The 27158-nt window shown below is 44.9% G+C and overlaps 1 protein-coding gene across 13 annotated transcripts; it reads right to left on the reverse strand.

Annotated features, from left to right (window-relative positions):
• Window positions 1–1509: 1509 nt before the first annotated feature.
• On the reverse strand, window positions 1510–22948 carry phldb2a (pleckstrin homology-like domain, family B, member 2a). Of its 13 annotated transcripts, none has more exons than XR_004206002.1 (17): window positions 22726–22948; window positions 19706–19814; window positions 17836–18872; window positions 16841–17182; window positions 12013–12153; window positions 11597–11734; window positions 10941–11069; window positions 8584–8850; window positions 8409–8498; window positions 8076–8210; window positions 7787–7886; window positions 6968–7163; window positions 5718–5808; window positions 5435–5634; window positions 4000–4219; window positions 3692–3777; window positions 1510–3563 (listed from the first exon to the last, which is right to left on the reverse strand). XR_004206002.1 is itself a non-coding variant. In XM_031808125.1 (17 exons), the coding sequence occupies exons 1-17, from the start codon at window positions 22741–22743 to the stop codon at window positions 3423–3425; spliced, it is 3360 nt and encodes a 1119-aa protein (XP_031663985.1). In that variant the 5' UTR covers window positions 22744–22943; the 3' UTR covers window positions 1510–3422. The 13 variants fall into 13 exon arrangements, 11 of the variants coding, with proteins under 11 accessions (XP_031663985.1, XP_020320098.1, XP_020320097.1 ...); XR_004206001.1 differs by having other exon boundaries at window positions 6968–7166; window positions 22726–22947; XM_031808125.1 differs by having other exon boundaries at window positions 5518–5634; window positions 6968–7166; window positions 22726–22943.
• Between the last annotated feature and the right edge of the window lie 4210 nt (window positions 22949–27158).

Genomic DNA, 27158 nt, shown 5'->3' on the forward strand with positions numbered 1-27158 from the left:
CATTAGGTGAGGGATGGTTTATAATGTCAGTGATAAGCTGCATTATGTATGTGACGTAAAGCCTGACATTGGAGATGAGATTATCTGTAGAGAATTACACAGGAAACAGATGAATCTACTCCATGTTATGCTTATACAATACGGCACATGTCTATGCAAGCGCACACTGCACATTTAAACAATGCTCTTAAATGATACCCTTTATTGCTTATTGTTCAACACGGATTATCACTCACGTTGCTGACATGTTGAACACTGTGAGGATAAGCAATATGTTTTAGCCTGGTAGAAGACATGCAGATTCTATCAGGCTGTTCCGTCAGGAACATAAAGCTGACTCTCACTGCCTTCTCTAAACGTCGGTCATCATTTCATTCTCAACCTGCTGAAGCCAATGCAGCCATGGGCTTCTGCAAAACCAAACCGCCTCCTGCCCCAGATATGTTACACAAATGACCACCCCCACAATGCACTTGGGTAATTCAGAGTAACGTCTCCGTGTGTGTTTGTCTGCCTCTGCCTCAAGAGAAAGGATGTGCTCCTTTAGAACCTAATTCAGCGTGCTTAATTTAGTGTCTCCATGCCAACCCTACTAGGTCAACCAATGAAAGGACTTGGAGAGTGGGGTGGGGGGGTCCAATTAATGAATAAGGGCCCCAAAGTGCACACTCATGCCATTTATGAACACACGGACAGGATGATTTCTGTAATATTACACATCTTACAATGCTTGGATGTATATTTAAGCAATAAAGCCGAAGAGGGTGTGGCACGACGCAACGCATCCTGCCTGTATACAGCCTTTAGCCGTGGTATATTGGCAATATACCAAACACCCGAGGTGCCTTATTGCTACTATAAACATGGTTACCAATGCAATAAGAGCAGTAAAAATACATGTTTTGTCATACCTGTGGAATACGGTCTAATATCTCACAGCTTTCAGCCAATCAGCATTCAGGGTTCAAACCACCTAGTTTATCATTTCAAATGTGTCAGTTAGCTCAAATTCACTCATGAATTGCATAACTGTACCTGCACATTTTAAATGACCACATCAAAATATGTATGTTTAACAAAGTCTTGTCTGATGGGTGTTGTCTCTGTCTGGGTACATTCTGCAGACCACCCCCCCCCCCCAAAAAAAAATCATTAAAAACAGCAGCCAATCATTCCCTAATTCCCTATGTATTATCTGTATGTGGTTAAGCAGAGAGAAATTGGCAAATTAGTGTGCACCAGATGGATATTCTTGGCCATGTAGGAGTGTGCAAATTAGGTCACCCGTTCGCATGAGTTGAACGGCATAGTTAGCTAGTGTAAAAGCAATGTAACACCTGTGACCGTGGCGTTTGATATATCACCATAATAACTAACCGGTTACACTGTATAATCTACATCATACAAAACATTAATATGGCCCTTACATGTTGAATATTTACCCAGTTACAATACATTTAGGATTGAAGTATAAAATATACCGGAATAGAAATAGTAACATGAAACAAATTAGTAAACATATATGATTTATTCTTACATTTGTATAAAAAAAAACATGCAGGATTAAAAATTAACATCTGAATTACCACTGTTCATATAAAAATACCAAATGTATATATATATTTTCAATGCATAAAAGTGATTGTTTCCTTGGTACACATATGGAAAATACTTGAAGTGTGCCCATACTGTGTAGTCACACAGGCCGAGCATGAGGATTCCTGCTTGACATGTCAACTGGTCACAAGGAACTAGTCAGTCCCCTTCATAACACGGTGAAAAATTCCCTATGAGCTAATCAACCGTCACCTCAACACCCTTTGGTCTCGTGTGCACTCTCCCAGTAACCTCATTGACCATGCGACTACTTGCTACCTATGAGCTCACCGTGACTGAGGGAGCCATTTCAGTATCATTGGATCTTAAAAAGAAGAATACATTTTTTGATCACAGTAATTCAAAATACATCAGCTAAGATAAATGTGATTCTACTTATTTGACCCAGTTTTTCTTTTCTATTTTGACTTCAGTATAAATCATTCCAGAACACTGGAGATTGCTTTGCTCTTTGGTTGAACACATGGCTGATTTGTATGTTCAACATGCACAGACTACTGACACATATTTATACATTTGTCCAAAAAAAGAAGAGCAGATACAATTAAACCAATATAAATACATGTTCCATTATTTGTGACCCCCCCCCCCCCAAAAAAAAGTCATTTTAAAAGCAATAACTATTATAGCGCTACACAGGTCTTACAGAGACTGTGTAATAACTAAAAACAGGCCAACGCTAAGGACATCAATGACATCCAACATCACATGGTGCTTTACAATAGGAGCAATGCAAGGCCTTCGAAATCTTTCCCAAAATTAATGAGCCCATTCATTGGGTAGGGAGCTGCACCCAGCCCACTGGTAGCCTGATATTACACAACCTGTCATAAGATGGACTTACATAAAAAGGCACAATATACAATGTTCGATTAAGACATTCATTTTGAACTAGTATTTTAAGTGCCCTGGAATGTTTTTGCCAACTTATTTAGCTGTGTGGCACACACTAAATGTATATACATGCATACAGATCGTCTTCCACACCCTGAAAGTATTCATTTGCCTTTAGGTTCCATTTACATGATTTACATACAAATAAGTATGTCTTTGGTACATAGTGATGAGAGAGGTACTTTTCAAACCCTTCAAGTCTCCGGCGTTTTAGGATTTCCCCTGTCGACCCCACGTTCCTGCTCAACAGTAAGGTACAAAAGACGCATATCAGTTATGTGCATCACCTTGGGTTTTCCAATGGAGGGTGCTATTGTCCTCAGTCTGTGCAGATGCTAGACAGACCCCCGGAAGGTTTGGCACATGAGGGGGGGGGGGGAAAGAGACTGTCCAGCTGGAAGGAAAACCGATGGAGAGCTTTGGTTGACCAATCAACAGCCGGCTCAACTTGGATGGTGGAAAGGACGAGACAGTAACCTCTAGTACACGGTTAGCCTATCCGACTGCATAAAAACACCCTAGACAGCGACTCAGGGTCATTAACGGTCTCAAAATATCATGAGGGTAAACCATGTGATTGTGCCAAAAGGCTTCTCCACACATAAAACGAAAAGTATTCGAATCTTCCTAGATTGTCCTTTCCAAATGAACAAGCAACACTGGACACCTAATCCTCCAGAGGAAGTAATTCATTGCCAAACTGAAGTATCAGATTACCATCACATCAGTCCCGGAGGAGGAGGAGAGAGGTGGGCTCACTGAAGTGAGACCGAAATGAAAGTGGCTGTAAAAGGTAAAAAACCAGGAGGGTAATTGTGCTCGGGTCACAGATTCTCAATCCTGACCAGTCACATTGCTTTGTCTTTGAGGCAGCGATGGAACTGGAGGAGAGGATATTTCCTGTTGATTTGTCAGACCATGAAATGCATGTATCCTTCAGCCCCGGTGACGATGACGTCCATCCAGATGCGCATGGCCTCAGGGGAGGGAGACACCATGTAGTACACCCTGTCATGGGTCTTCACGCTGAACGTCAGCGATGGGTTCGGGCTCTGTGAGGGTGCAAGAGAGGGAGAAATAAAACAACAATGTCAAGTCTAGTTTAAGAAAAATGGTGCTTCTTACCTTGAAAACAAGGATACTCTAGATACTTTAAACGTGTAAATAATTTGTACCTTACCTTGTGTGCATTCTTTAAATGATCATAGTAAACCTCTTCTATGGCTTGGAAGTAGATGACCCCTTTCATCTTGGCCTCGTGTTTGTCTGGAACAGAGCACATAGCGTTGGAATGACTATGTTTATGGGCGGTGAAAAAAAAGCATGACATTAAATCAAAGCACTTCCTAGATTTCCAGAGCAGAGCAGCATAGCCTGACGATGATACCGGCGCTGCTTTTCCTTCAGCGCTCTGATTGATCCACCAATCACAGCCGCAACAGACAGACAGAAGAGGGAGAAAGAGAGAGAATAGAAGTTCTAAATCACCTGCGTAGTAGACCAGGGTCCTGCGGTTCCGGTCAAAGACAAACCAGCGTTTCTTCCAGGTCTTGATCTTGCCACCCATCTTGACCAGGAACCCTCTGCAGGTTTTATCGGTGATGGCCAGGTGGTAGCAGTTGTCTGGGTTGTGTCCAGCTGCCTCGATGTGACCATGGAGGTCAAAGTCATCCTTCCTCTGAGGGAGGTAGCGTGTCATCGGCCGGGCCTGGGGACAAGGGTCACAGGTGTCTAGTCTGTGTTGAGCCAACAGTTAAAAGCTGCAATCAAGTTGAAGATCTGCTAGACATTTTTATTTCAAGTTGTCTTGAATCATGTCTATTTAAGGCCAGGCACCACAACCTAACAGGGTAATACTCCCCCCATTCATATCACAATGATCTCTTACCAGTTGAATGTAGACAAAACCAATAACTACACAAACAAAACATGGGGATCCCTTGTTGAACCCCACAAGAGGGGGTTCTTGCAGGAACCTAACTGCCCAACTGAGACGTTTAGATTTGAATTTGAAAGGACAGCAGGTGGAGACACTTAAATTGAAGAGATCTTTACATTGTTCAGTTAAGGTAAGATTTGTCCCTTGTATGATCTCAATTTATATTGTTTCATGATGATACCAGCTGTCTTTTCATATTTGTGCAAATCTTTCTAAAACAGAAAATGGACGCAATTCAATGGATATATCAATCAAGAAAGAGGTTGGAGTAGGCTATAAGAATATGTTGAAGGCTAGCTGTAAGCTGTATTGGGTGCAGATGACTGAACTTTTCTCTGTCTGCAGGTATACAGACAAGGAGGCATACAACAGGTATGTAAATTGGTATTGGTATGTATTGCAGATCACATTTACCATCCTCCTTCCATTCTTCGTCAATGAATATCCTATAAGGCCTCTACATTATGGACAAGGCATGCGTATGAAAACCATGATCAAAAACAGTTTTTGTTCATTCACATTCACCACAAAAACCATGGTATGAATACTGTTGTGTGCATGTTTTGTTAATCATCTGTATAATTACTACGTTTGGGATTCACAGACTTTAACCTCCCTACACCTCTGATGAATATAACAGGAAACCTGTTCGATTGCCATACAAAATCATTCTGGCTGTGGATACGGAGAACACGCCAGAGGATATACCCATTGGACTTGGTGTTCTGCTTGGAGTTTACCTCATATTGTGATTTTTTTTATTTAGCTTTGCCACTAAAATCATAATAAAACACATTACTAAAATAGTGTGTTATTGTTATGCATATTATTAATAATAAATGGGGAGGAGGTGATTAAACATTTTTACCCCAAAGGGTTGGAATGCATCTTTAAAGGGACCAAAATACAAAAAAAATCTCTATATTGATAAGTAGATTGAAAAATGGCATTGCAGCCTATGGTGCCTCCCTCGCCTTAAATTACCATGCATCTGAAGTTATTGATGTTCTTGGCCCATCTGATTCTATATCTCCCACCTGTGCCCTCTGTTTCTCGCGTAGCTTCACCTCCCTCTCGATCATCTTCTGCCTCCTGCTGGTCTCCTCCTGCAGTCTCTTCTCCAGGTCCTCCCTCCTCCGCCGCTCCTCCTCCAGGGCCTGCCTGCGCACCTCCATCTCACGCTCCTACACAATGATAGTTACAGCATGGTTTCACACACACACACACACACACACACACACGAGGTTGCTTATGAAGGCTTCATTACCCTGTGCTCAAGGAGACGATTCTTATCAGCCTGGGCCTCTCGTAACAAACGTTCCATCTCTTCAATCTTTGCTACGTTGGATGTGCTGGCACTGTGAAAAAAAAAAAAAAAAAAGAGAATCAGAAACGCACATCAAGGAAGAGGACACACACTCACCAGGAAAGCACTGTCAATCCTCGAACTGTTTAAGTGTGAGTGAAATTCCAGACTAGGGCCTTTACTATGAAGTTATTACTGCACCTCTGCATCAGTCATAAAATCCCATCACGTACAAAGTATAGACACTACTTTCTCCCTCGTCTTTCTGTTTCTGTCCTGTAAATAATGTATGGACTGACCAAGACCACATTCACACACTAAACCAGTGGTAACTCTGAGCTGTTGTGTAGTGTACAGGATTAGTAACATGCAGAAAGCGCACTTCTTCTGCTTGCTGGCTGTGAGACAGCTGGACAACGTCTGGGTGAAGCCACGTTGTTCAGCCTCCTCACCGATAAAAACGTATAACATACAGATTGTACAGGACTATCACGATACACCCAAACAACATCTGCAGCGATAGATATAAACATAGATTTACCAGTGGAACAAGATATCCTGAAGAGTTAGAATGAGTCGCATAGTTTCGCTTGGAAGAGCGTGACATCAAATGGAAAATCCCGAACCATATGTGTCTGTGGTCAAGCGTAACCAATGAGCATAATCAACTTTTGTCAGAGAGTTGAAATGATTTCATCTAACTCATTCCCTTCCGACAAGAACTGCCATTAAACAATAACACACAAGTCGCAAACACAATTTTTCGCCCCAAAAAGAATGCAACACAGTACTTTAGGTTTGAACAAAAACACGGCCTCCTCTCTACAACAGACAACCTGAGAAAGCCCTTTACTCACATTAGATTCAGCATCCTGGCACTATCCCAGTGACACGGTACTGATGTTTTGGGTTCCCACAATGCTCTAACAGGTGGTTGGGCCAATTCACTGAGAGCACAGACGTGTTTGTGACCTGACACTCCTGCACCAGCCTCAGCCACACCCCTCCCTCCCGCACAGAATTAGGAAATAACCATACATATGGACTGATGCCGAGTCACATCTCTCGAATTCATAAAATGTCTCTTACGGCCATGTCACCCAGCTCTACTCTAGAACAAAAAAATAAATAAATGCTATTTTCAACTAATGTCACATTGATGGTCCTGCTTGAACCACGATCCTATGTGAACAGTTCGCTCTCCCTCTCACCTGGAGATGTTGTCTGGGGAGCAGGCAGAGATGCTGGTCTCCATGCTGTCAGAGCTGTCCACGCTGAGCGTGTCGAAGGCATGGCCGTTGTCTGTGTAGTGGAAGGAGTCCAGGAAGACGTTGGACTCGGAGACGGTCCTGCTACACAGGTCAACCAGTCTCTGTCGGTCCTCACTCGCGTACAGGTGGCTGTGGCCTGCTGAGAGACAGACGGACACACAGACAGACACACACTTTCTAAAGCCTTTTTATCAGATTAGATGGAAGACGTAAAAAGGTTTGTTGTTGGTTAACTGTCACAACTTGATTGCAGTTGGTCCAAGGGTATTGCTGGTACACAAATAGTATATTCCCTCATAACACTGAAATGGGCGTGGTATTTCAACCCTCTCGGAACGGTTTCCAAAGTCTCTTGTTCCTTCCTGCTGGAAACATTATCAGAGCAGAGGATCATGAACATGTCATTACTGCTCAGACCGATTCAGACTGACCTGTAATGTGGACCAGGTCACGCAAGACAGGGAAAGCTACAAATGTCTAACCCTGTAGCATGTAGCTAGCACGCGGAGAGAAACAGGCAGTAGAGGTTAGGGTTAGGGAGCGAGGCGGGGAATCCAAGGATGATGAGAGAAAAGGGCAGAGAGAGACAGAGAGATGGCTTTGCGAGATGAAAACAAGTTTCCTTTCCTTCAACTAACAGTTTCCTTCTAGACAGTACTTCATTAGAGGCATCATTTACTTACTAAGAAAATCTCAAATTAAGTTTAAACTTTGGAGTAGACACAGATATCGTGTTCACAAAACAGTGTTTTGTCTCACCCTTGAGCAGGCGTTGAGATTCCAGATCTCGGGGAGAGACAGAGAGGCCCCGGGGGATGGCACTACCACAGCTGGAGCTCTGGGACAGGGGCACGTGGGACTGCAGAGTAGATAGACGGACAACAGAGACAGAGAGCGAGAGAGAGCGAGAGAGAGAGCGAGAGATCATGACCTGGTAAGTGTCTCTCTAACCCAAAGCTCCAGTAATCAGATGAGGGGACTCTGGCATTCAATGGCATTATCAATATTTCAATGACGTGCAATGGGGATGTTGGTCCCCCATGCTCACCTTAGAGGACAGGCTGCGGCCCAGTGTGGAGCTGCTGTAGTGACTGAGGGGCTGCTGGCTCCTCTTACGGAGATTGTCACTGAGGTGGGAGTTCTCCTTACTGCCCCGCCTCCTCTCCTCCAGAGAGCGGAAGTGCTGAAGAGACCAGAACAGAAACATATGGAAATGATAAAAGCTTTACATTCATTGAAAGTGGTGGTTTTATAAAGCAACTTCCTCTGTTGTTAGGAAATCCAGTCATGCACTGGAGGGCTCCTAGTACAGACACAGCTGCCCTCTGCTGGTCAGACATAAGGTATGCACTTTGAGTAGTTAATGAATTGTATTAAATACCTCTTTCATGGCAACAGGGTTGTTAGGGAAGGCCTGCCCTCCAGTCACTTCAGCATACTTCCTCTCCAGCGAGGCCAGGTTCTCCCTCTCCTAGAGACACACAGACTGTCAGGTAAACAGCTGCAGTCAGTCCGATACAAAACAAAACAAAACCAGTAACCAAAAACCTTCTTACCCTCTGAAGCATGAGTAGCAGGTTGTTCTTCTCTTTCAGAAAACTGTCCTTCTCTCGCTGAGACTGCTGGGTAATCTGTGTGGACTGCTTCTTCAGGGTCAGGAGTCTCTCCTTGCGTGTGACAGTACTACGCTGGTAATCTGCTACCTCTCGGAGTAAATGATGGTTCCGACCCTCCTTCTCCTCGTCCTGACGACTCTCTCTCTCCAGCTGCTGGAACTCCAGGTCTTCAAACCACTTCCTCTCAGCCTCCAGTACCTCCACATCCTAACAGACAGCGCGCACACACACACACACACACGATAGAGAATGCACTGGCTTTAAGTGGGTCAGTGTGTGGAGGATTTAAACACAGACATACAAATACACTGCTCAAAGAAATAAAAGGTAACACTTAAACACCACAATGTAACTCCAAGTCAATCACACTTCTGTGAAATCAAACTGTCCACTTAGGAAGCAACACTGATTGACAATCAATTTCGCATGCTGTTGTGCAAATGGAATAGACAACAGGTGGAAATTATAGGCAATTAGCAAGACACCCCCAATAAAGGAGTGGTTCTGCAGGTGGTGACCAGACCACTTCTCAGTTCCTATGCTTCCTGGCTGATGTTTTGGTCACTTTTGAATGCTGGCGGTGCTTTCACTCTAGTGGTAGCATGAGAAGGAGTCTACAACCCACACAAGTGGCTCAGGTAGTGCAGCTCATCCAAGATGGTACATCAATGCGCACTGTGGCAAGAAGGTTTGCTGTGTCTGTCAGCGTAGTGTCCAGAGCATGGAGGCGCTACCAGGAGACAGGCCAGTAAACCAGGAGACGTGGAGGAGGCCGTAGGAGGGCAACAACCCAGCAGCAGGACCGCTACCTCCGCCTTTGTGCAAGGAGGAACAGGAGGAGCACTGCCAGAGCCCTGCATAATGGCCTCCAGCAGGCCACAAATGTGCACGTGTCTGCTCAAACGGTCAGAAACAGACTCCATGAGGGTGGTATGAGGGCCTGATGTCCACAGGTGGGGGTTGTGCTTACAGCCCAACACCGTGCAGGACGTTTGGCATTTGCCAGAGAACACCAAATTCGCCACTGGCGCCCTGTGCTCTTCACAGATGAAAGCAGGTTCACACTGAGCACGTGACAGACGTGACAGTCTGGAGACACCGTGGAGAACGTTCTGCTGCCTGCAGCATCCTCCAGCATGACCGGTTTGGCGGTGGGTCAGTCATGGTGTGGGGTGGCATTTCTTTGGGGGGGGCCGCACAGCCCTCCGTGCTCGCCAGAGGTAGCCTGACTGCCATTAGGTACCGAGATGAGATCCTCAGACCCCTTGTGAGACCATATGCTGGTGCGGTTGGCCCTGGGTTCCTCCTAATGCAAGACAATGCTAGACCTCATGTGGCTGGAGTGTGTCAGCAGTTCCTGCAAGAGGAAGGAATTGATGCTATGGACTGGCCCGCCCGTTCCCCAGACATGAATCCAATTGAGCACATCTGGGACATCTCGCTCCATCCACCAATTCCACGTTGCACCACAGACTGTCCAGGAGTTGGCGGATGCTTTAGTCCAGGTCTGGGAGGAGATCCCTCAGGAGACCATCCGCCACCTCATCAGGAGCATGCCCAGGCGTTGTAGGGAGGTCATACAGGCACGTGGAGGCCACACACACTACTGAGCCTCATTTTGACTTGTTTAATTACATCAAAGTTGGATCAGCCTGTAGTGTGGTTTTCCACTTTAATTTTGAGTGTGACTCCAAATCCAGACCTCCATGGGTTGATAAATTTGATTTCCATTGATAATTTGTGTGTGATTTTGTTGTCAGCACATTCAATTATGTAAAGAAAAACATATTTAACAAGAATATTTCATTCATTCAGATCTAGGATGTGTTATTTTAGTGTTCCCTTTATTTTTTTGAGCAGTGTACATGTCCATTTTACAGACAACTAGACCACAGTAATGAACTCCATGTATCCTGCAGTGCCAGTTAAATGCATTAGCTGGATAACAACATACATCTACTCTCTGAGCACATCATTCAAGTCACTGCACTTTCCTATCTCGGTCTGAATCATAGGGGAGAGACCAAGTGAAACCAAGAACTAGAAAAGGAGCTGTCCGAATGAGGCAGGGTGGGATACGAGGACATCTAGAAAAGGGAGCGGATGGCCTAAGAGGAGGATTCTAGGTGCGCCACAGAAATAGAACGCAAAAGCAAACACATGGAAGAGGAGGGTGAATTACGAGGAGGAGGAGCGTCGGAAGCAGAAAGCAACGTGTTAAAAGGGAGAAAAGGCAGTCATAATAACCGAGGAGGAGCGAGGGACCAGGTAGGAGTTTGTTGCTGTGTCTTACTGACCCTGGAGAGCTGCTGCTGAAGCTGCTCCTTGAGCGCCTCGGGACAGTTGTCCAGCTGGGTCTTCTGCTCAGAGACAAGCTCTGACAGCCTCTCTACTTTTACCCTCTCAGCATCGAGCAAGGCTTTCTCCTGCATAGTCATGGACACACACAAACACACACAAATGCATAGGCACATACGCACAGACACAAAGGCACGCACATATGCATACACACACACACACACACACTAAAACATATGCGCAAGTGCGCACGCATACATGCGCACACACAAGACAACAGAGAGAGGAAAGAGAGTGTTAGTGAAGGGAGAGAGGAAACAAAGTGGAGAGATGGAGAAAAAAAAAGAGGAAGGACTGCTCTACTGTATTCAGACCTGTGGGCTGGACTGCTCTACTGTATTCAGACCTGTGGGCTGGACTGCTCTACTGTATTCAGACCTGTGGGCTGGACTGCTCTACTGTATTCAGACCTGTGGGTTGGACTGCTCTACTATATTCAGACCTGTGGACTGTAGATTCCTCCTAGTCAGAGTCTTACCACTGACATCCCGACTCCCACATACTCTGTCTCTCTGTCCGTCTCTCCCCCTCACGTTCCCTGTGTCTGAGAGCAATGGCATCCAACTCAGGGCTGGACAACATCTGCTGCACTTACCTGGGACTTCTCTGCGAGGGCAGTCTTGTCAGTGCTGCCAATCTTCTCATTGAGTTGGTCCAGTACCTCCTTCTCCCTCTGTAGCAGGGCCATCTCAGAGACCTGCTCACCCTCCAGCAGAGCCCGCTCCACCTCCATCTGCACACACACACACAGGTAACATTATCCCACTGACCGACGCAGCTTTAAATTACAATGATCCATAACTCTAGATAATTCGCTCCCAAAAGCCAGATACCAGCGCTAACCCCCACTAGTATCATTACCCAGCCACAACTGTAAACATTCATTTCCTAACTCCACAAAGAATTCCAACTCATAAACACACACATCAACATTAACTCCCACTGACACAAACATCAAACACCCAGCATGCGTGCAGCTCCGTTCACAATCCCATGGCGTGCGCTGCATACCTCTCTGATGGACTCCTCCATCTGGTTGTCCAGGTCTTTGATCTTCTGCTCCACCTCCTCTACGTTGTTCAGCACCTGGATCCTCTCCTCCTCAATACGGCTCACTTCCTGTTTCAGATGCACATCCTCCGCAGCCTGCTGCTGGTGATATTACGGAACCAGCATTAGTCCACAAACTACTGCATCTACTCAATGTGTGTTACCGTCAACACTGTGATGATATCATGTCTAAATTATTATAAAAGCCCACGTCAGGATCATGCCTCTTGTTTAAAGATATCCACTGTTGTACACAGGGGTATGGGGGAAAGAAATGTGTTTTTATGTTTTCTTCACATCCTGTAATTCCTTCTCATTTGTTGCCATAGTACGTCGGTGAGATGGAGCTGCTGCAGAATGCTGTGAGTGATAGTAGGGTGGATTAATGCTCCTGCCTCGTGTCTGTAATGCAGAGGAAACCCAAGTCCTTCAGCAGAACAGGGACTGGGTCACTCATACTCTGCTACATCAGAAGGACTCTACTGTACAAGCCTTAGTCATCTCCTCTACCCGTCAGAGAGGCCTGCTGCCACCAGACAGAATCAAACACCCGCTCCTTCTCATCAGCCCCAGGTCTAATCCACACACATTCAGCCACATGCTGTTTCTGACCCATCACAGCCTCTACAATATCTGATTCCTACTCCACATAGGAGCCTAAAGTAGTGCTGGTCTATAGCGGTCTGAACCTCATGTGGCAGGCAGTCCTACGATTTATGGGCTGTTTCAGAGACGGTATTTGACTAACTGCTCCACTGTTCCACTGCCAGGGCTTAGGAATGTGAGTCGGAAGAAGAGTGGATTGGGAGGTTCAATAACTTGTGTCTTTAATGGGTCTCTGCCTCAGCCGTAACAAATAGTCGGAAATGTATTCTCTACATGCAATGAAATATAATGCTAATCTGGTAGTCAGGGAATAAAGTAGGCCCTCAAAATATTTTTGCCCCCCAATTAAAAAAAAGGTAGTATGATTTTCTATGGAAATGGTCTAAATATTAATATCAGCTACAAAGCAGGTACTGGGTAAGTACTGTAATATGAAGAAAACATCTGGACAAATACTTTTCTCACACCATATGCGCGCACACACACATACAGTTATTCCACTGGGGTTAAAGTCATTTCCTGCTCCCCCTCCTTTCAGATAGGGCTGTAACTGACTTAGGGCTGTAACTGAACTATTCCCCAGAGAACTCCATTAAAACCAAACCACAGCATTAATTCCTTACTGCTCTAGAGTGGAAAAATGCCACAGTTTTACAGCGATAATATAACTCTAATAGTTGCACTGGGACTCAAACTGGGACTGGGGTTAGGGGCAGAGTCCGAATAAGCTCCTAGTGAAATACGGAGGAACCACTTGAGGTGTACTTTGTGTTTAAATACAGGCCTACGGGGAAAGTATAGAATATTTCAGGAGGACTCCTTATATCTTCAGCAACACTCCTGCATACCTCAACCCCCGCAGGGCTACATAGTGGAAACTACCTTGTGTGCTCATATACCCTCTAATGCTGGGGTGTCAAACATACAGCCTGCAGGCCGGTTTGGCCCACGATCCAGTCCAAAGGTGGTTTGAGTAAAAAAAAAAAAAAAAGATTGTTATAAAAATATACATACAGTGGGGCAAAAAAGTATTTAGTCAGCCACCAATTGTGCAAGTACTCCCACTTAAAAAGATGAGGCCTGTAATTTATCATAGGTATACTTCAACTATGACAGACAAAATGAGAAAAAAACCCAGAAAATGACATTATAGGATTTTTTATGAATTTATTTGCAAATTATGGTTGAAAATAAGTATTTGGTCAACAACAAAAAAGTTTCTCAATACTTTGTTATATACCCTTTGTTGGCAATGACAGAGGTCAAATGTTTTCTGTAAATCTTCAAAGTTTTCACACACTGTTGCTGGTGTTTTGGCCCATTCCTCCATACAGATCTCCTCTAGAGCAGTGATGTTTTGGGGCTGTTGCTGGGCAACACGGACTTTCAACTCCCTCCAAAGATTTTCTATGGGGTTGAGATCTGGAGACTGGCTAGGCCACTTCAGGACCTTGAAATGCTTCTTACGAAGCCACTCCTTCCTTGCCCGGGCGGTGTGTTTGGGATCATTGTCATGCTGAAAGACCCAGCCACGTTTCATCTTCAATGCCCTTGCTGATGGAAGGAGGTTTTCACTCAAAATCTCACGATACATGGCCCCATTCATTCTTTCCTTTACACGGATCAGTCGTCCTGGTCCCTTTGCAGAAAAACAGCCCCAAAGCATGATTTTTCCACCCCCATGCTTCACAGTAGGTATGGTGTTCTTTGGATGCAACTCAGCATTCTTTGTCCTCCAAACACGACGAGTTGAGTTTACCAAAAAGTTATATTTTGGTTTCATCTGACATTCTCCCAATCTTCTTCTGGATCATTCCAAATGCTCTCTTGCAAACTTCAGACGGGCCTGGACATGTACTGGCTTAAGCAGGGGGACACGCCTGGCAATGCAGGATTTGAGTCCCTGGCAGCGTAGTGTGTTACTGATGTTAGGCTTTGTTACTTTGGTCCCAGCTCTCTGCAGGTCATTCACTAGGTCCCCCCGTGTGGTTCTGGGATTTTTGCTCACCGTTCTTGTGATCATTTTGACCCCACGGGTGAGATCTTGCATGGAGCCCCAGATCGAGGGAGATTATCAGTGGTCTTGTAGGTCTTCCATTTCCTAATAATTGCTCCCACAGTTGATTTCTTCAAACCAAGCTGCTTACCTATTGCAGATTCAGTCTTCCCAGCCTGGTGCAGGTCTACAATTTTGTTTCTGGTGTCCTTTGACAGCTCTTTGGTTTTGGCCATAGTGGAGTTTGGAGTGGGACTGTGAGGTTGTGGACAGGTGTCTTTTATACTGATAACAAGTTCAAACTGGTGCCATTAATACAGGTAACGAGTAGAGGACAGAGGAGCCTCTTAAAGAAGATGTTACAGGTCTGTGAGAACCAGAAATCTTGCTTGTTTGTAGGTGACCAAATACTTATTTTCCACCATAATTTGCAAATAAATTCATTAAAAAAATCCAGATTTTCTGGATTGTTTTTCTCATTTTGTCTGTTATAATTGAAGTGTACCTATGATGAAAATTACAGGCCTCTCATCTTTTTAAGTGGGAGAACTTAAAAAGAGTGGATTCGGCTATTTCAGCCACACCCGTTGCGGACAGGTGTATAAAATCGAGCACATAGCCATGTGATCTCCATAGACAAACATTGGCAATAGAATAGCCTTGCTGGAAAGTCACTGAGCTCTCCAGTAAGTCAGTTTGTCAAATTCCTGCCCTGCTAGAGCTGTCCCGTTCAACGGTAAGTGCTGTTATTGTGAAGTGGAAATGTCTAGGAGCAACAACGGCTCAGCCGCAAAGTGGTATGCCACAAATCCTCACAGAGCGAGACTGCCGAGTGCTGAAGCGCGTAGCAACACTCACTACCGAGATCCAAACTGCCTCTGGAAGCAGCGTCAGCACAATAACTGTTCGTCGGGAGCTTCATTAAATGGGTTTCCATGGCTGAGCAGCCGCACACAAGCAGCATGGTGTAAAGCTCGCCGCCATTGGACTCTGGAGCAGTGGTAACGCGTTCTCTGGAGTGATGAATCACGCTTCACCATTTGGTAGTCCGACAGATGGATCTGAGTTTGGCGGATGCCAGGAAAAGCTATCTGCTCTAATGCATAATGCCGACTAATGTTTGGTGGAGGAGGAATAATGGTCCGGGGCTGTTTTTCATGGTTCGGGCTAGGCCCCTTAGTTCAAGTGAAGGGAAATCTTAACGCTATAGCATACAATGACATTCTAGATGATTCTGTGCTTCCAACATTCTGGGCTCCCGATTGGCACAGTCGTCTAAGGCACTGCATCTCCGTGCTAGAGGCTTCACTACAGACCCCGGTTTGATTCCAGGCTGTATCACAACCGGTTGTTATTGGGTGTCCCATAGGGCGGTGCACAATTGGCCCAGTGTCGTTAAAGTTTGCCCGGGGCAGGCAGTCATTGTAAATAAGAATTTGTTCATTACTGACTTGCCTAGTGAAATGAAGGTTCAATAAATAAAAATCGAACTTTGTTGCAACAGTTTGCGTGTCAATGCCCCCATGCACAAACAAGGTCCATACATAAATGGTTTGTCGAGATCGGTGTGGAAGTACTTGACTAGCCTGCACAGAGCCTTGACCTCAATCCCATCGAACACCTTTGGGATAAATTGGAACGCCAACTACGAACCAGGGCTTAATCGCCAAACATCAGTGCTCGACCTCACTAATGCTATTAGGGCTGAATGGAAGCAAGGCCCCCAGCAATGTTCCAACATCTTCCCAGAAGAGTAGAGGCTGTTATAGCAGCAAAAGGGGACCAACTCCATATTAATGCCCATTATTTTGGAATGAGATGTTCGACGAGCAGGAGTCCACATACTTTTCGTGATGTAGTGTACTTTAAAATTACTAAAAACGTATGCGTGTATTTACATTCACTCTGTCATAGGTGAACACACGCAGCTATGTCAGGAAATACTGTGTCATGCAGATGCTTTGAAATCACTCCCATACCCAGAATTCCTTGTTTCTTTTTATACCACCCCCCCCCCCCCCCCACACACACACACACACACGCACACACTTTTTCTATACACTTTTCACTGTGTGAGTATGTGTGCCCCACATGTTTATATTGAAGTGCTTCTTTGAGTGTTGAAAGGGTTAGAAAGGAAAGACCTCCGGTCTCAGGACAATGTAAGGCATGTCCACCAGGCCTTACCTTGGCTCTATGGTGAGGGGAGGGTGAGGGGGCACTGCTGCGCATGCTGAGAGCAGGTGACTGGGCCCTGGCATCCCTGTGCCCGCTGTGATGGCGCTCGCGGACCTGCCGCTCCTCTGCCAACTGGTATCCCTCGGCTCTGGTGCCAAAGCCGTTCTCCGGGGCAGTGCCGCTGACGCTGCCAGGGGAGTCGGAGAACACAGACTCATCATCAGACACCTGCAACTTCTCCAGCTCCTTGTTGATCTTCTGCAGGTCGGAGACGGCCAAGCCTCTCTGGTCCCGCTCCACACGGCCCAGTTCAGTACACAGGCTCAGGATGGTCTCCAGCCGCTGGCGCTCCTACACACAGACGGGGAGAAACCAGTGGCCAACACAGTCACGTATACAGCCAATATACCCCTCAGATTGTGATACTGGGATCCAATTATTTCGTAGATGGGTGGTTTAGTCTATTTACAGTCTTTCGTCAACACAATGTGATCACCCACAAGCACGATCAAACAACCTATAAAAACAGAGCATAAAAACACAATAAAACCAGAGAAACCACATTTTTAAAGGGATTCTGACGTGCAAAATTGTATCCAGTGCTTTTCCGAGGAAAGCAACGTTCAAAGGAGTTTTAACCAGTCTGACCAACTGGTTTTATGGCGTACCAGTCTGAATGGCTTCCATCTCTTTACAGCAGGAGTGAGTGTGTGTTCAGTCAATTAAACAGAGAGCTTGTGAAACATGGTGAGAACTAGTCAAAGAAATCCAATTAGTCTTCTCAAGTGACAGAACCTGAAATCAAAGCTCCATAAACACTTTCATGTTTTCATAACAGTCCCTTAGTGAAGAGACTGGGGACCAGATGAACTGGCAGAATGAAACCAGGTGTCTCAGCCACACAATCAGGACCTTCTAGATTAAACTCTAGAGTGAATAATAAAAGCAGGATATTATCATGGCAGAATAATAATGAATAGGAGTAAAATAATTGTTTCTCTCACCAGTCTCTGCACCTCCTGTTCTCTGAGCCTCTCGTCTCTCTGGTGCATGTGGTAGTCTCTCAGCTCCTCCTTCCCATTCAGAGAGCTGATGCTGCCCCTCCTCGATCCCGGCCCCAGTCCTCCCTTCCCAAAGGACAGCCTCCTCTCCCCCAGGCCTAGGTCCAGGCAGGGTGAGGAGCCCTGCAGGCCCCCTCCCTCCAGCTCACAGCCCAGAGAGGCCAGGCTGGCCCGGCGGGGAGTACCCGGTACACTGGCTGTGGCTGGCACAGTCACATCTGGCGGCCGCTCCAGAGAAAACAGGTTGCGCCTCGACTTAGAGGAGAAGGACACAGAAACCTTCTCCCCTCGGTGGGAGCCCATGGATCGGCGTGGTGGCAGGGACAGAGCCGGGGAGTCAGCCGACCGGTGGAGGCGGGGTAGAGAGCGACTGTGGGTAGAGCCCAGGCCATTGAGTGACCCTGTAGAGTACTTCCTCTGACGTGGTGCAGGGTCCATACCATTGTCCACGTTCCGGCCCTGGGCGTATAGCCTGCGGCCAAGACGAGGGCTGGAGGGCATGCTGGCCGCCCCGCTGTGGCCCCGAGGTGGGCGCGGGGCAGGCTCCCCATAGGAAGAGGAACCATTCCACATGGACAGCAGAGAACTGGCTACAGGGGGGCGGCGACCATCAGAGGAGTTAGAGAGAAGCAGGCTGTCCTGTGATTGGTGGCGTGAGCGTGTGTATGGCGGGTTGGGGCTGAGAGGACGCTCGCCCTGGCGAGGAGAGGGGGGCATGCTGCTGCTGGTCATGTAGGGGAGGCCCCTGGAGGAGAGGGGGCGCATGGCGCTCCCGTGGGCTGTGGGAGACACAGGGCTGGGAGGAGGCAGGCTAAGGTAGGTGCGGGTAGATTCTGCGCTGGCCCTGAGGCTAGCCTCCAGAGCACTCTTCCTGCGCTGCAGAGTCTCCATCAAGTCCTGCAGCTCCGCCTTCGAACGGGAGCCTCTCATCACAGTGCCACCCACTGAGCCGCCATTGCTGTGTTCAGTCTTCACACAGTCTGCGGAAACATCAGATGAATAGAACTCTCGTTAATGTGGATATATGATCCGGTCTTGGAGCACCCTTATAATCCCCCTACTTCAAGCCTAACACCTGAGCTGAGCGAGATTGAGGCAATCGGACTGAGTGGGATCTAATAGCCAAACAGTGATCAGCCCCTGCAATGTGCTGACTAAGGAGGGAAAAACCAGCGAAGAACTCCCCTCAGACAGTTCTGGACCCAACACAAACAGAGTCTGTGGTTAAAGAAAACTTCTTCTAAAAATTGAAAAATGTTGGCAGAGAAAGATGTGCCAGAATGCCTTTGTACTTTCTAGCACTGAGGGACAGCCTGGACCCTGAGCACCTCTGTCGGCACACCCCTTCCTCCCACAGAACCCGGGCCCTGCATGCTCTAAGGTCAACTGGACTGGCTGGCCTCAGACTTTGTTTATCTGTGCTTACATGCTGCCATTTGTTTTTCTCAGCAGATAAACTCACACTGCATAGCGGAGGATGTGGTGGTCGTCCATTTATTTATACCTTACATGGGCAGTTTGACCAAAGTACTTTGGCTGTGTACATAATCATTGAGCTGAAGAGTATAACTAGTGTCAGAGAGACAGACAGAAAGACAGAACAAGCACATTCTGGACTGAGAACCACTTCCATAAACACACATCAATCACACGGACACATCTGGAGGTTCCTCATGCAAGGGGACAAAGGGGATAAACAGGGGAGAATTGCAGTAGGTATGGGGGGGAAGTAGAGAAATGGGTGTAAGAGGCTAGCATAAGGAAAGGATAAATGGTTGTGTGTTGTCTTCGAGAGAGAGAGAGAGAGACCTACCTGAGCCGTAGACCATTGTGGTGACAGGACTCTTTTGGGGCAGCATGCTCTTCATTCGACTGGCCTCCTCTGGGTGGAAGAAGTAGGATTCACCTAGACACAGTGTACCCTGGGAAAACAACAAACACAGAACTGCACTTTCACAAATACACACAGATTCAGGAGAGTACTTTGTAGAATATATTGAACACTGCCATGCACACACACAGTAATGACTACATGGTTATGTAAAAATGGACTCCTTCTCAGAGCTTCCCATTAAAATAATTGTCAAACTCAAATCAACTCCTCTACCCGTGAATACACACACTGCATAATGGACACAAGAGAATGCTTCTTGGAGCAGAGCTATACTGAGTTTCCGCCGATTACATCAATATCCAAATAAAACACATTGTTTAATGCAGAGAGCAGTATAAGATACTGTCACGACACCTCAGACCAGTCCGTATATAGAGCACACTACAAAATACCCTCTGTTCTCCGACACAGTCTGGAGCTGAGCAGCTAAATGAGAAAACCTTACAGAGTAGGACAGTAGTCTGGCTGACGCCTAATTCAAAGTCCTCCTGACTTCAGAGTCTGGAAAAGCTGTTTTGATAATGTTAGCACGATGCGTTGATAAAGGGGGCTGTGCTTTTTTACTGGTTGGTTCTTCCCTGTGTCTTTCTCACTCAAACACCCACTTGGACAGCCACACAGAGCCCCCCCCCCCTCCCCCGGAGCGCCGCCACCCCCCCACCCCCTCTTCCAATACAACTGCTGGATTTTCTTATCCAAACAACGTGAGGTCTCAACCCCCCGGGAAAATAAAACATCTGAGAAAACCAATCAAACTCAGCCAGAAATAAACTCTGTGTGAATACTGCATTTACAACAGCCTCCTGCCCAGACCAGTGTGTCAGATCTCCCTCTCTGATCACGTGAGTCGAGACAGCGTTGCTAGGAAAACAGATCCCAGGGAAAGAATTCAGGCTCCAGTATTAATGATATCTGAGATGGAAACAAAGTTCACCTCACTTTTGTGGGGAAAACAATGGATGGCTGAGAAGGCTGCTCTTTGTCCCTGAATCAATATGCTGTTAACCCCTTTATCTAATGTCATTGAACTGAGCGGTCTGGTACAAACTTTGATGATTTCAGCTATATTTACTCTCTGAGACTGGGGCTCTGACAGAGCTGTACAACCCCCCTCCCCCAAACACACACAGTTGTACGCACGCACAAGTCTTTGGGTCTGATAATCCAAGGTTTCCTGCTCCGCCAGGCTGATGGCTGGCTAGCTGGAGGACATTCTTCAGTAAGTTGTGGATCCTTTTATACAAATCAGCTACAACTCAAAATCCATCATCATGAGTTCACCCTGATCTGGCCACCTAAAACATCTTTCCCTCATACGAGGAGTAGGGGGCTTTTAAACCAACACCAGACAACAGGGCAGCAAGGCAGAGCAGAGCAAAAACAGACAGGAGAGGATTTCAGACAGGAGAGGATTTCAGACAGGAGAGGATTTCTTTCTTCAGGGAATCTCATTTCACGTAGGATGCTTCCTACACATGTGGGTTCTACTCCATGTTTGTGTGTGTGTGCGTGCGTGTGTTATAGGACTAGCCTTACACTGCAACTAGGGTTACTCTGTGAAATAATATAGTGGGCTGTATATTACCAGTGGTGGAAAAGTACCCAATTGTCATACTTGAGTAAAAAATATAGATCCCTTCATAGAAAGTTACTCAAGAAAAAGTAAAATACTACTTGAGAAAAAGTATTCGGTTCTAAATATACTTAAGTATCAAAAGTAAAAGTATACAATTTCAAATTCCTTCTTTTAAACAAAGCAGATGGCATAATTTTCTTGTTTTTAAATATAAGGATAGCCATGGGCACACTCCAACACTCAGACATCATTTACAAAAGATGCATGTGTGTTTAGTGAGTCCACCAGATTAGAGGCAGAATGGATGACAATGTACAATGTGTTGTCTTGATAAGTGTGAATTGGTCCATTTTCCTGTCCCGCTAAGCATTCAAAATGTAACGAGTACTTTTGGTGTCAAGTAAAATGTATGGAGTAAAAAGTGTATTATTTTATTTTGGAATGTTTTGAAGTAAAAATAAGTTGTCAAAAATATAAATAGTAAAGTAAAGTACAGATATCCCAAAAACTACTTAAGTAGTACTTGAACGTTTTTTTTTACTTAAGTACTTTACACCACTGTATATTACTAACTGATAAGACCTCTAAAAAACATGTGTAACAACTTAGTCCTCTATTAAAATATGTATACTACAGAGGATGGTGTTGTGGTACTGTACCTCATATGACCAAACACCCAAGGCTTAGGGAATCACCCTCTCACAGATTCTTAGCCCCTTCTGAGAATAGCACACCTTTTTGTCTAGTTGATTAGCCACATAATGACATGGTTACTCGGCAGCAGAGGTGTCAAAATTAGCGGTCCAATGCGCAGCCAGCTCGACTTCTCTTTAAACTCTGCATGCATCTCTCAATCATATCAGAAAACGGTCAACACAAGTGATCAAATGATAGGCATATTCTTCTAATTAAGTAGGCCTATTAGCCTCCAATAAATACAAAAAATTCGAAGGAGTAGGCTATCAAACCACTTCGGGGAAACGATGCCACCATATGAAAAGTACTTAAGGAAAGCGCACTCTGATTTTCCGAGCAATTCAGCTGGAAAACATCCATACATTGATTCAAAAAAATAAAACAAGAATATAGCCTATTTTGCGGGCAACTCTTTCACAGAAACAAGTAACCCAACGGAACCATGCCTATATTTGAACAATGAAACAAACCGGAGTTCGAGAAAGATGAACCGAACGACTGGTAAAAAAATAAAAATAAAAGAAGGGTTATTATCCTGAAAGATAAGAGAGAACGCGGCGCTGGGTGAAACAGATGCGCATCTACTCTGCCTCTTGCAGCAACCGATAGGTTTCTCCAAACTTGTGATAACTTCTGAGATTTCTTTGTTCAGAAGACGACAACTGACCTTTGTGTGCTGTCTCATTCAAACTGTTGAGCGCCGGTGATGGACAACACTCCTCTACCTCGGATTAGCATGACAATGGAACAGAGACGATGCCTGCTGCTACCTTGACTGATTCCCCTGACGCTCCTCCCCATTCTCAGTCGAAGCCCCAAACCCGCGGACTGCGCAAATCTGGTTGGTTGATTTGGGTGGTCGCAGACGCGCTAAATGGGGGAGAGGGAAATAGGGAGACGGTGGAGAGGGAAATAGGGGGCCGGGTGACGGGGGTTCTGTAACCGCAACCCTAATCGACCCACGCTGATAAAGCACGTCCCAATAGCAATGTCTACATTACGCAGATCTCTAATCAGTGCATGCGTTTATTTCATTCCACTGTATGTTCCCCCTAGGACATTCAAAACTACAGGAACAAGAGCCACAACCTGTTATAAACAACTTCCAAACCGACTGCTTGAAAACAGTAAACTGATACTACAAACACTAACAACTATTACTTACAACATTATCATTTAGGCCTAACTAATATTTTTTTTCTTCCCCCAATTGTTTACACACTAAAACTGGCCCATGAGGCACAATGACCCACACCTGTATCTCATTTAGCAGAACCAGACACCAAATCTGCAATACTACTGGCACATGTTTTGCTTCACAATCAGATTGCAATTCTATAACAAACATTTGGCAAAACGCAACACACAATTCTCTACCTTTGGCACAATCTTCACAACTAAAATCTCTTGTGCAAATGAAAAGCAACACTGTTCAACGAGCTAAATTCAATGTATCCCTTTCACTCTTCACATGTGCAAACACTAATTGTGTAAATGTTCACTTTGCAATCAGACCTTTGGTATGGATAAAATGGCCACTCCTGTGTTTGGAAAACAATGGAAGCAAACTTTGCACAGAGAGATGGAGGGTGGAGGAAGACCTAGAACAAGGACAAGGACAGTGATCTCTGATGAAATTTGGGCAACTGTGGTGGACCTTGTGGTCAACCATGGTTTGACCTTGAGAGAGGCTGGGCAGAGAGTACAGCCCAATCTGAGCCGCTTCACCGTAGCATCCATCATCCGGAAGTACCAAAATGAGAATAGGTATGTAAATCAGACATTGGACCTCTCTAGTACTTGTACTACTTGACAGCAGTACAACATAAAGCACAGTAAAGACTGTAGATTCCAATGCATACTGTAAGGGGAAACAAAGTCAATGTTTCATGTATTATTGTATGTTTGAAATTGGTAGCTATACTACTTTGTAACATGTTTATGTTGTGTATGACTGTAGTGTTTACTGTACTGTATGCTATTTTGTTTTTGTAGAACTGAAAGACAACCACCATTTGGGTGGTAGAACATGTCTATTTACAGACAAACAGGAGGTTTGTGCAAATGGTTGTTGAAAATAATGCCATTAAACTGCAGAAAATCCAACAACAGATTATTGAAAATCCTGCCATCTTCCATAACATCAGAGTGAGTTTATCAACCATAGCCCGCATCCTTAAGAAACCTCTCCGGATGAAGCAAATCTACAGTCCCATTTGCAATGGCGATTTTTAGCATGTAAATCTTGGTGGGGCAAACTCTAAATGTTTTTTCAATGCATGCCAGCAAAGCCGCAACACAGCACTAAACAATACATTAATTGCACTATAATGGTGCCCACAAACTGTTTGGGCCCACATAAAGGTGTCCCAACAGTAGAGTCCCAACAGCAGTCCCAACACCTTACCACTGCTACACCTGGCTATCAGCGGAGCCTTGTCTGGAAACGAAACAGTTCATTCAGCCTCATTTACTGCCTTTTTAAACAGCGTTGTAAAACTACTTTCAAGTTCTACTTATGTTGTTTTTGGGGGTATCAGTACTTTACTTTACTATTTACATTTCTGACAACTTTTATTTCACTACATTCCTAAAGAAAATAATTTTCGAATGCTTAGCAGGACAGGAAAATGGTCCAATTCATGCACTTCTCAAGAGAACATCCCTGGTCATCCCTACTGCCTCTGATCAGACGGACTCACTAAACACAAATGCTTCACTTGTAAATTATGTCTGAGCGTTGGCAGGTACCCCTGGCTATCCTTAAAAAAATAATACAATTATCCCGTCTGGTTTGCTTTAATATAGGAATGTTAAGTGATTTATACTTTTGATACTTAAGTATATTTAGAACCAAATACTTTTTAGACTTTTACTCAAGTAGTATTTTACTGGGTGACTTTCTATTCAGTCATTTTCCATTAAGGTATATTTACTTTTACTCAAGTATGGCAATTTGGTACGTTTTCCACCACTGCTTGAAAAAAAATCTGACTTGCTTAAACAAATGTGTTTTCTAACGACAATTGAGATGTGTAAACTATGGCATAAGGCAGGTATTCCCAAACTGTACCCCCCGCAACTATATTCAATGTGCGGGACAAAATTCAGGCTATGATTAAGACGTTTTTCTTTTAAATTTTCACACAGGTCTTTCCATCACGCAGGTACTTTCCCGAAATGGATGACACAAACTGGATTCGTTATCCTTTTCATGCCCTGCCTCCAGTCCACTTACCGATATCTGAACAAGAGAGCATCATTGAAATTGCAACAAGCGGCTCTGTGAAAATTTAATTTAATCAGAAGCCATGGGGCTCAGAAGCCATTGGGCTCAGCTCAGAGTATCCTGCCTTGGCAAATTGAGAACTAAATATAGGCACATTTTCCAGACTGTGTGTGGAAAATGATTTATGACTGGGACTCTCTCCAATACAACCCAACATTGCAACGCAAAAAGGTTTGGAAACCACTGGCATAAGGGGACGATGAGCGGATAAGAGGCAATCCGTAATTTTGATTAAAACATTAATGAGCAAGGTAGGATGGACGTAGTCAATATAACTATTTTGTCACGCTCGTTGAAATGATTGGACTAAGGTGCAGAGTTCCACATATTTTAATAAATCGAAACTCGCCAAACAAAACAATAAAGCATAAACGAACCGTGCCGCTACTAGGCAACTATACATAGTCAAGATCCCACAAATCACAATGGGGCAAATGGCTACCTAAATATGATCCCCAATCAGAGACAACGATAAACAGCTGTCTCTGATTGGGAACCATATCAGGCCAACATAAACCATTAATCACCTAGATGACCCACCCTAGTCACTATCACGCCCCAACCAACATAGAGAATAAACAGCTCTCAATGGTCAGGGCGTGACATATTTGCTCAGCACTTTATGAAATGTACAGCGACATAATTCAGAACATGGGCCATTCTTACAGTATTCTCCCTGTACACCAAGTCAGAACCGTAGGATAAATAAAGGGGGCATATAAGCAGACAATGAAAGCTCTTACAATATTCGATGATGATATTTCTCTAAAACAGGATATAGGCTAAATGTGCACCGCCAAGTCAAAACAGTAGGCTAAGTTATGAGGGGAAAAGGGACCAAATTATTAGGGTGGGGCACATTGGCTACTAACAGCTTACTACACAACATACACTTAGTATTACTTTCTTAGCTACAGTATACATAACTCCCTGGCATATTACATAATTTATGCAGCAGCACACAAGACAGTTTTGGACTCACCTTGTTGTGCTGGGCTCACTTGAACAGGAAGGTGGCGCAGCGGTCTTTCGTGGCAAATTTTGTCATTGAACTTTGTCATCAAAGTCTGGCATTCCCTGGATTGATAGTCCTTTCAAGACAACTGGGAACTCTGGAAAAATACAAGGTTGAATCATGATGTCAGTGATCTTCAGGTCAGAGCTCTAGAAAGAGGCAGAGTTCCCGACTTGGAATTCAGAGTTTGATGACCGCTCAACTTATTTTCCCAGTCTGAGCTAGTTTATTTCCAACTTGCCAGACCTCACTGAAGTCTGAGATTTCCCAGTCCCAATTTTCCAGTTGTTTCGTAGGCAGCAGAAGACATGTTTATCCTTTTAAGTATGGAAAGGAGACCCTTAAACCAAATTTGGACCACACACAGACTCCCCCAAATAGCAGGTCTAGTGATTGCTTTGCAATGCTTGCAGTTAGCCACTGATTCCTCCCAAACAACTAATTGTTGAATTTGCGATTTCCAACTTGTTGTAGAATGTTTATGGCCGATGAGCACCGATACGGTTTATTGATAAACTCTTCATAATTTGTCTTCATATGACAAGGATTGAAAACGATTTGCCAGTATATTGTCGACGTGATTCATGATGAAAACTGCTAGTTTGCTAGCTAAGATTTTGAAAGTATGACGTTGACATGAACAGTCCAATTAAAACTACAGTACATATAACATGATTTGGCGTCATTTTATCTGTGGCCAATGACCTTTGAGCCTTCTTGGATGGGCATTTCTAATGTAACTCTATGGCAACACCCAAGGGCTTGAATTTTAAACTTCTCCCCTCTCTTTGCGGTG

Source organism: Oncorhynchus kisutch, linkage group LG28 (assembly GCF_002021735.2).
Source record: "Oncorhynchus kisutch isolate 150728-3 linkage group LG28, Okis_V2, whole genome shotgun sequence".
NCBI lineage: Eukaryota > Metazoa > Chordata > Actinopteri > Salmoniformes > Salmonidae > Oncorhynchus > Oncorhynchus kisutch.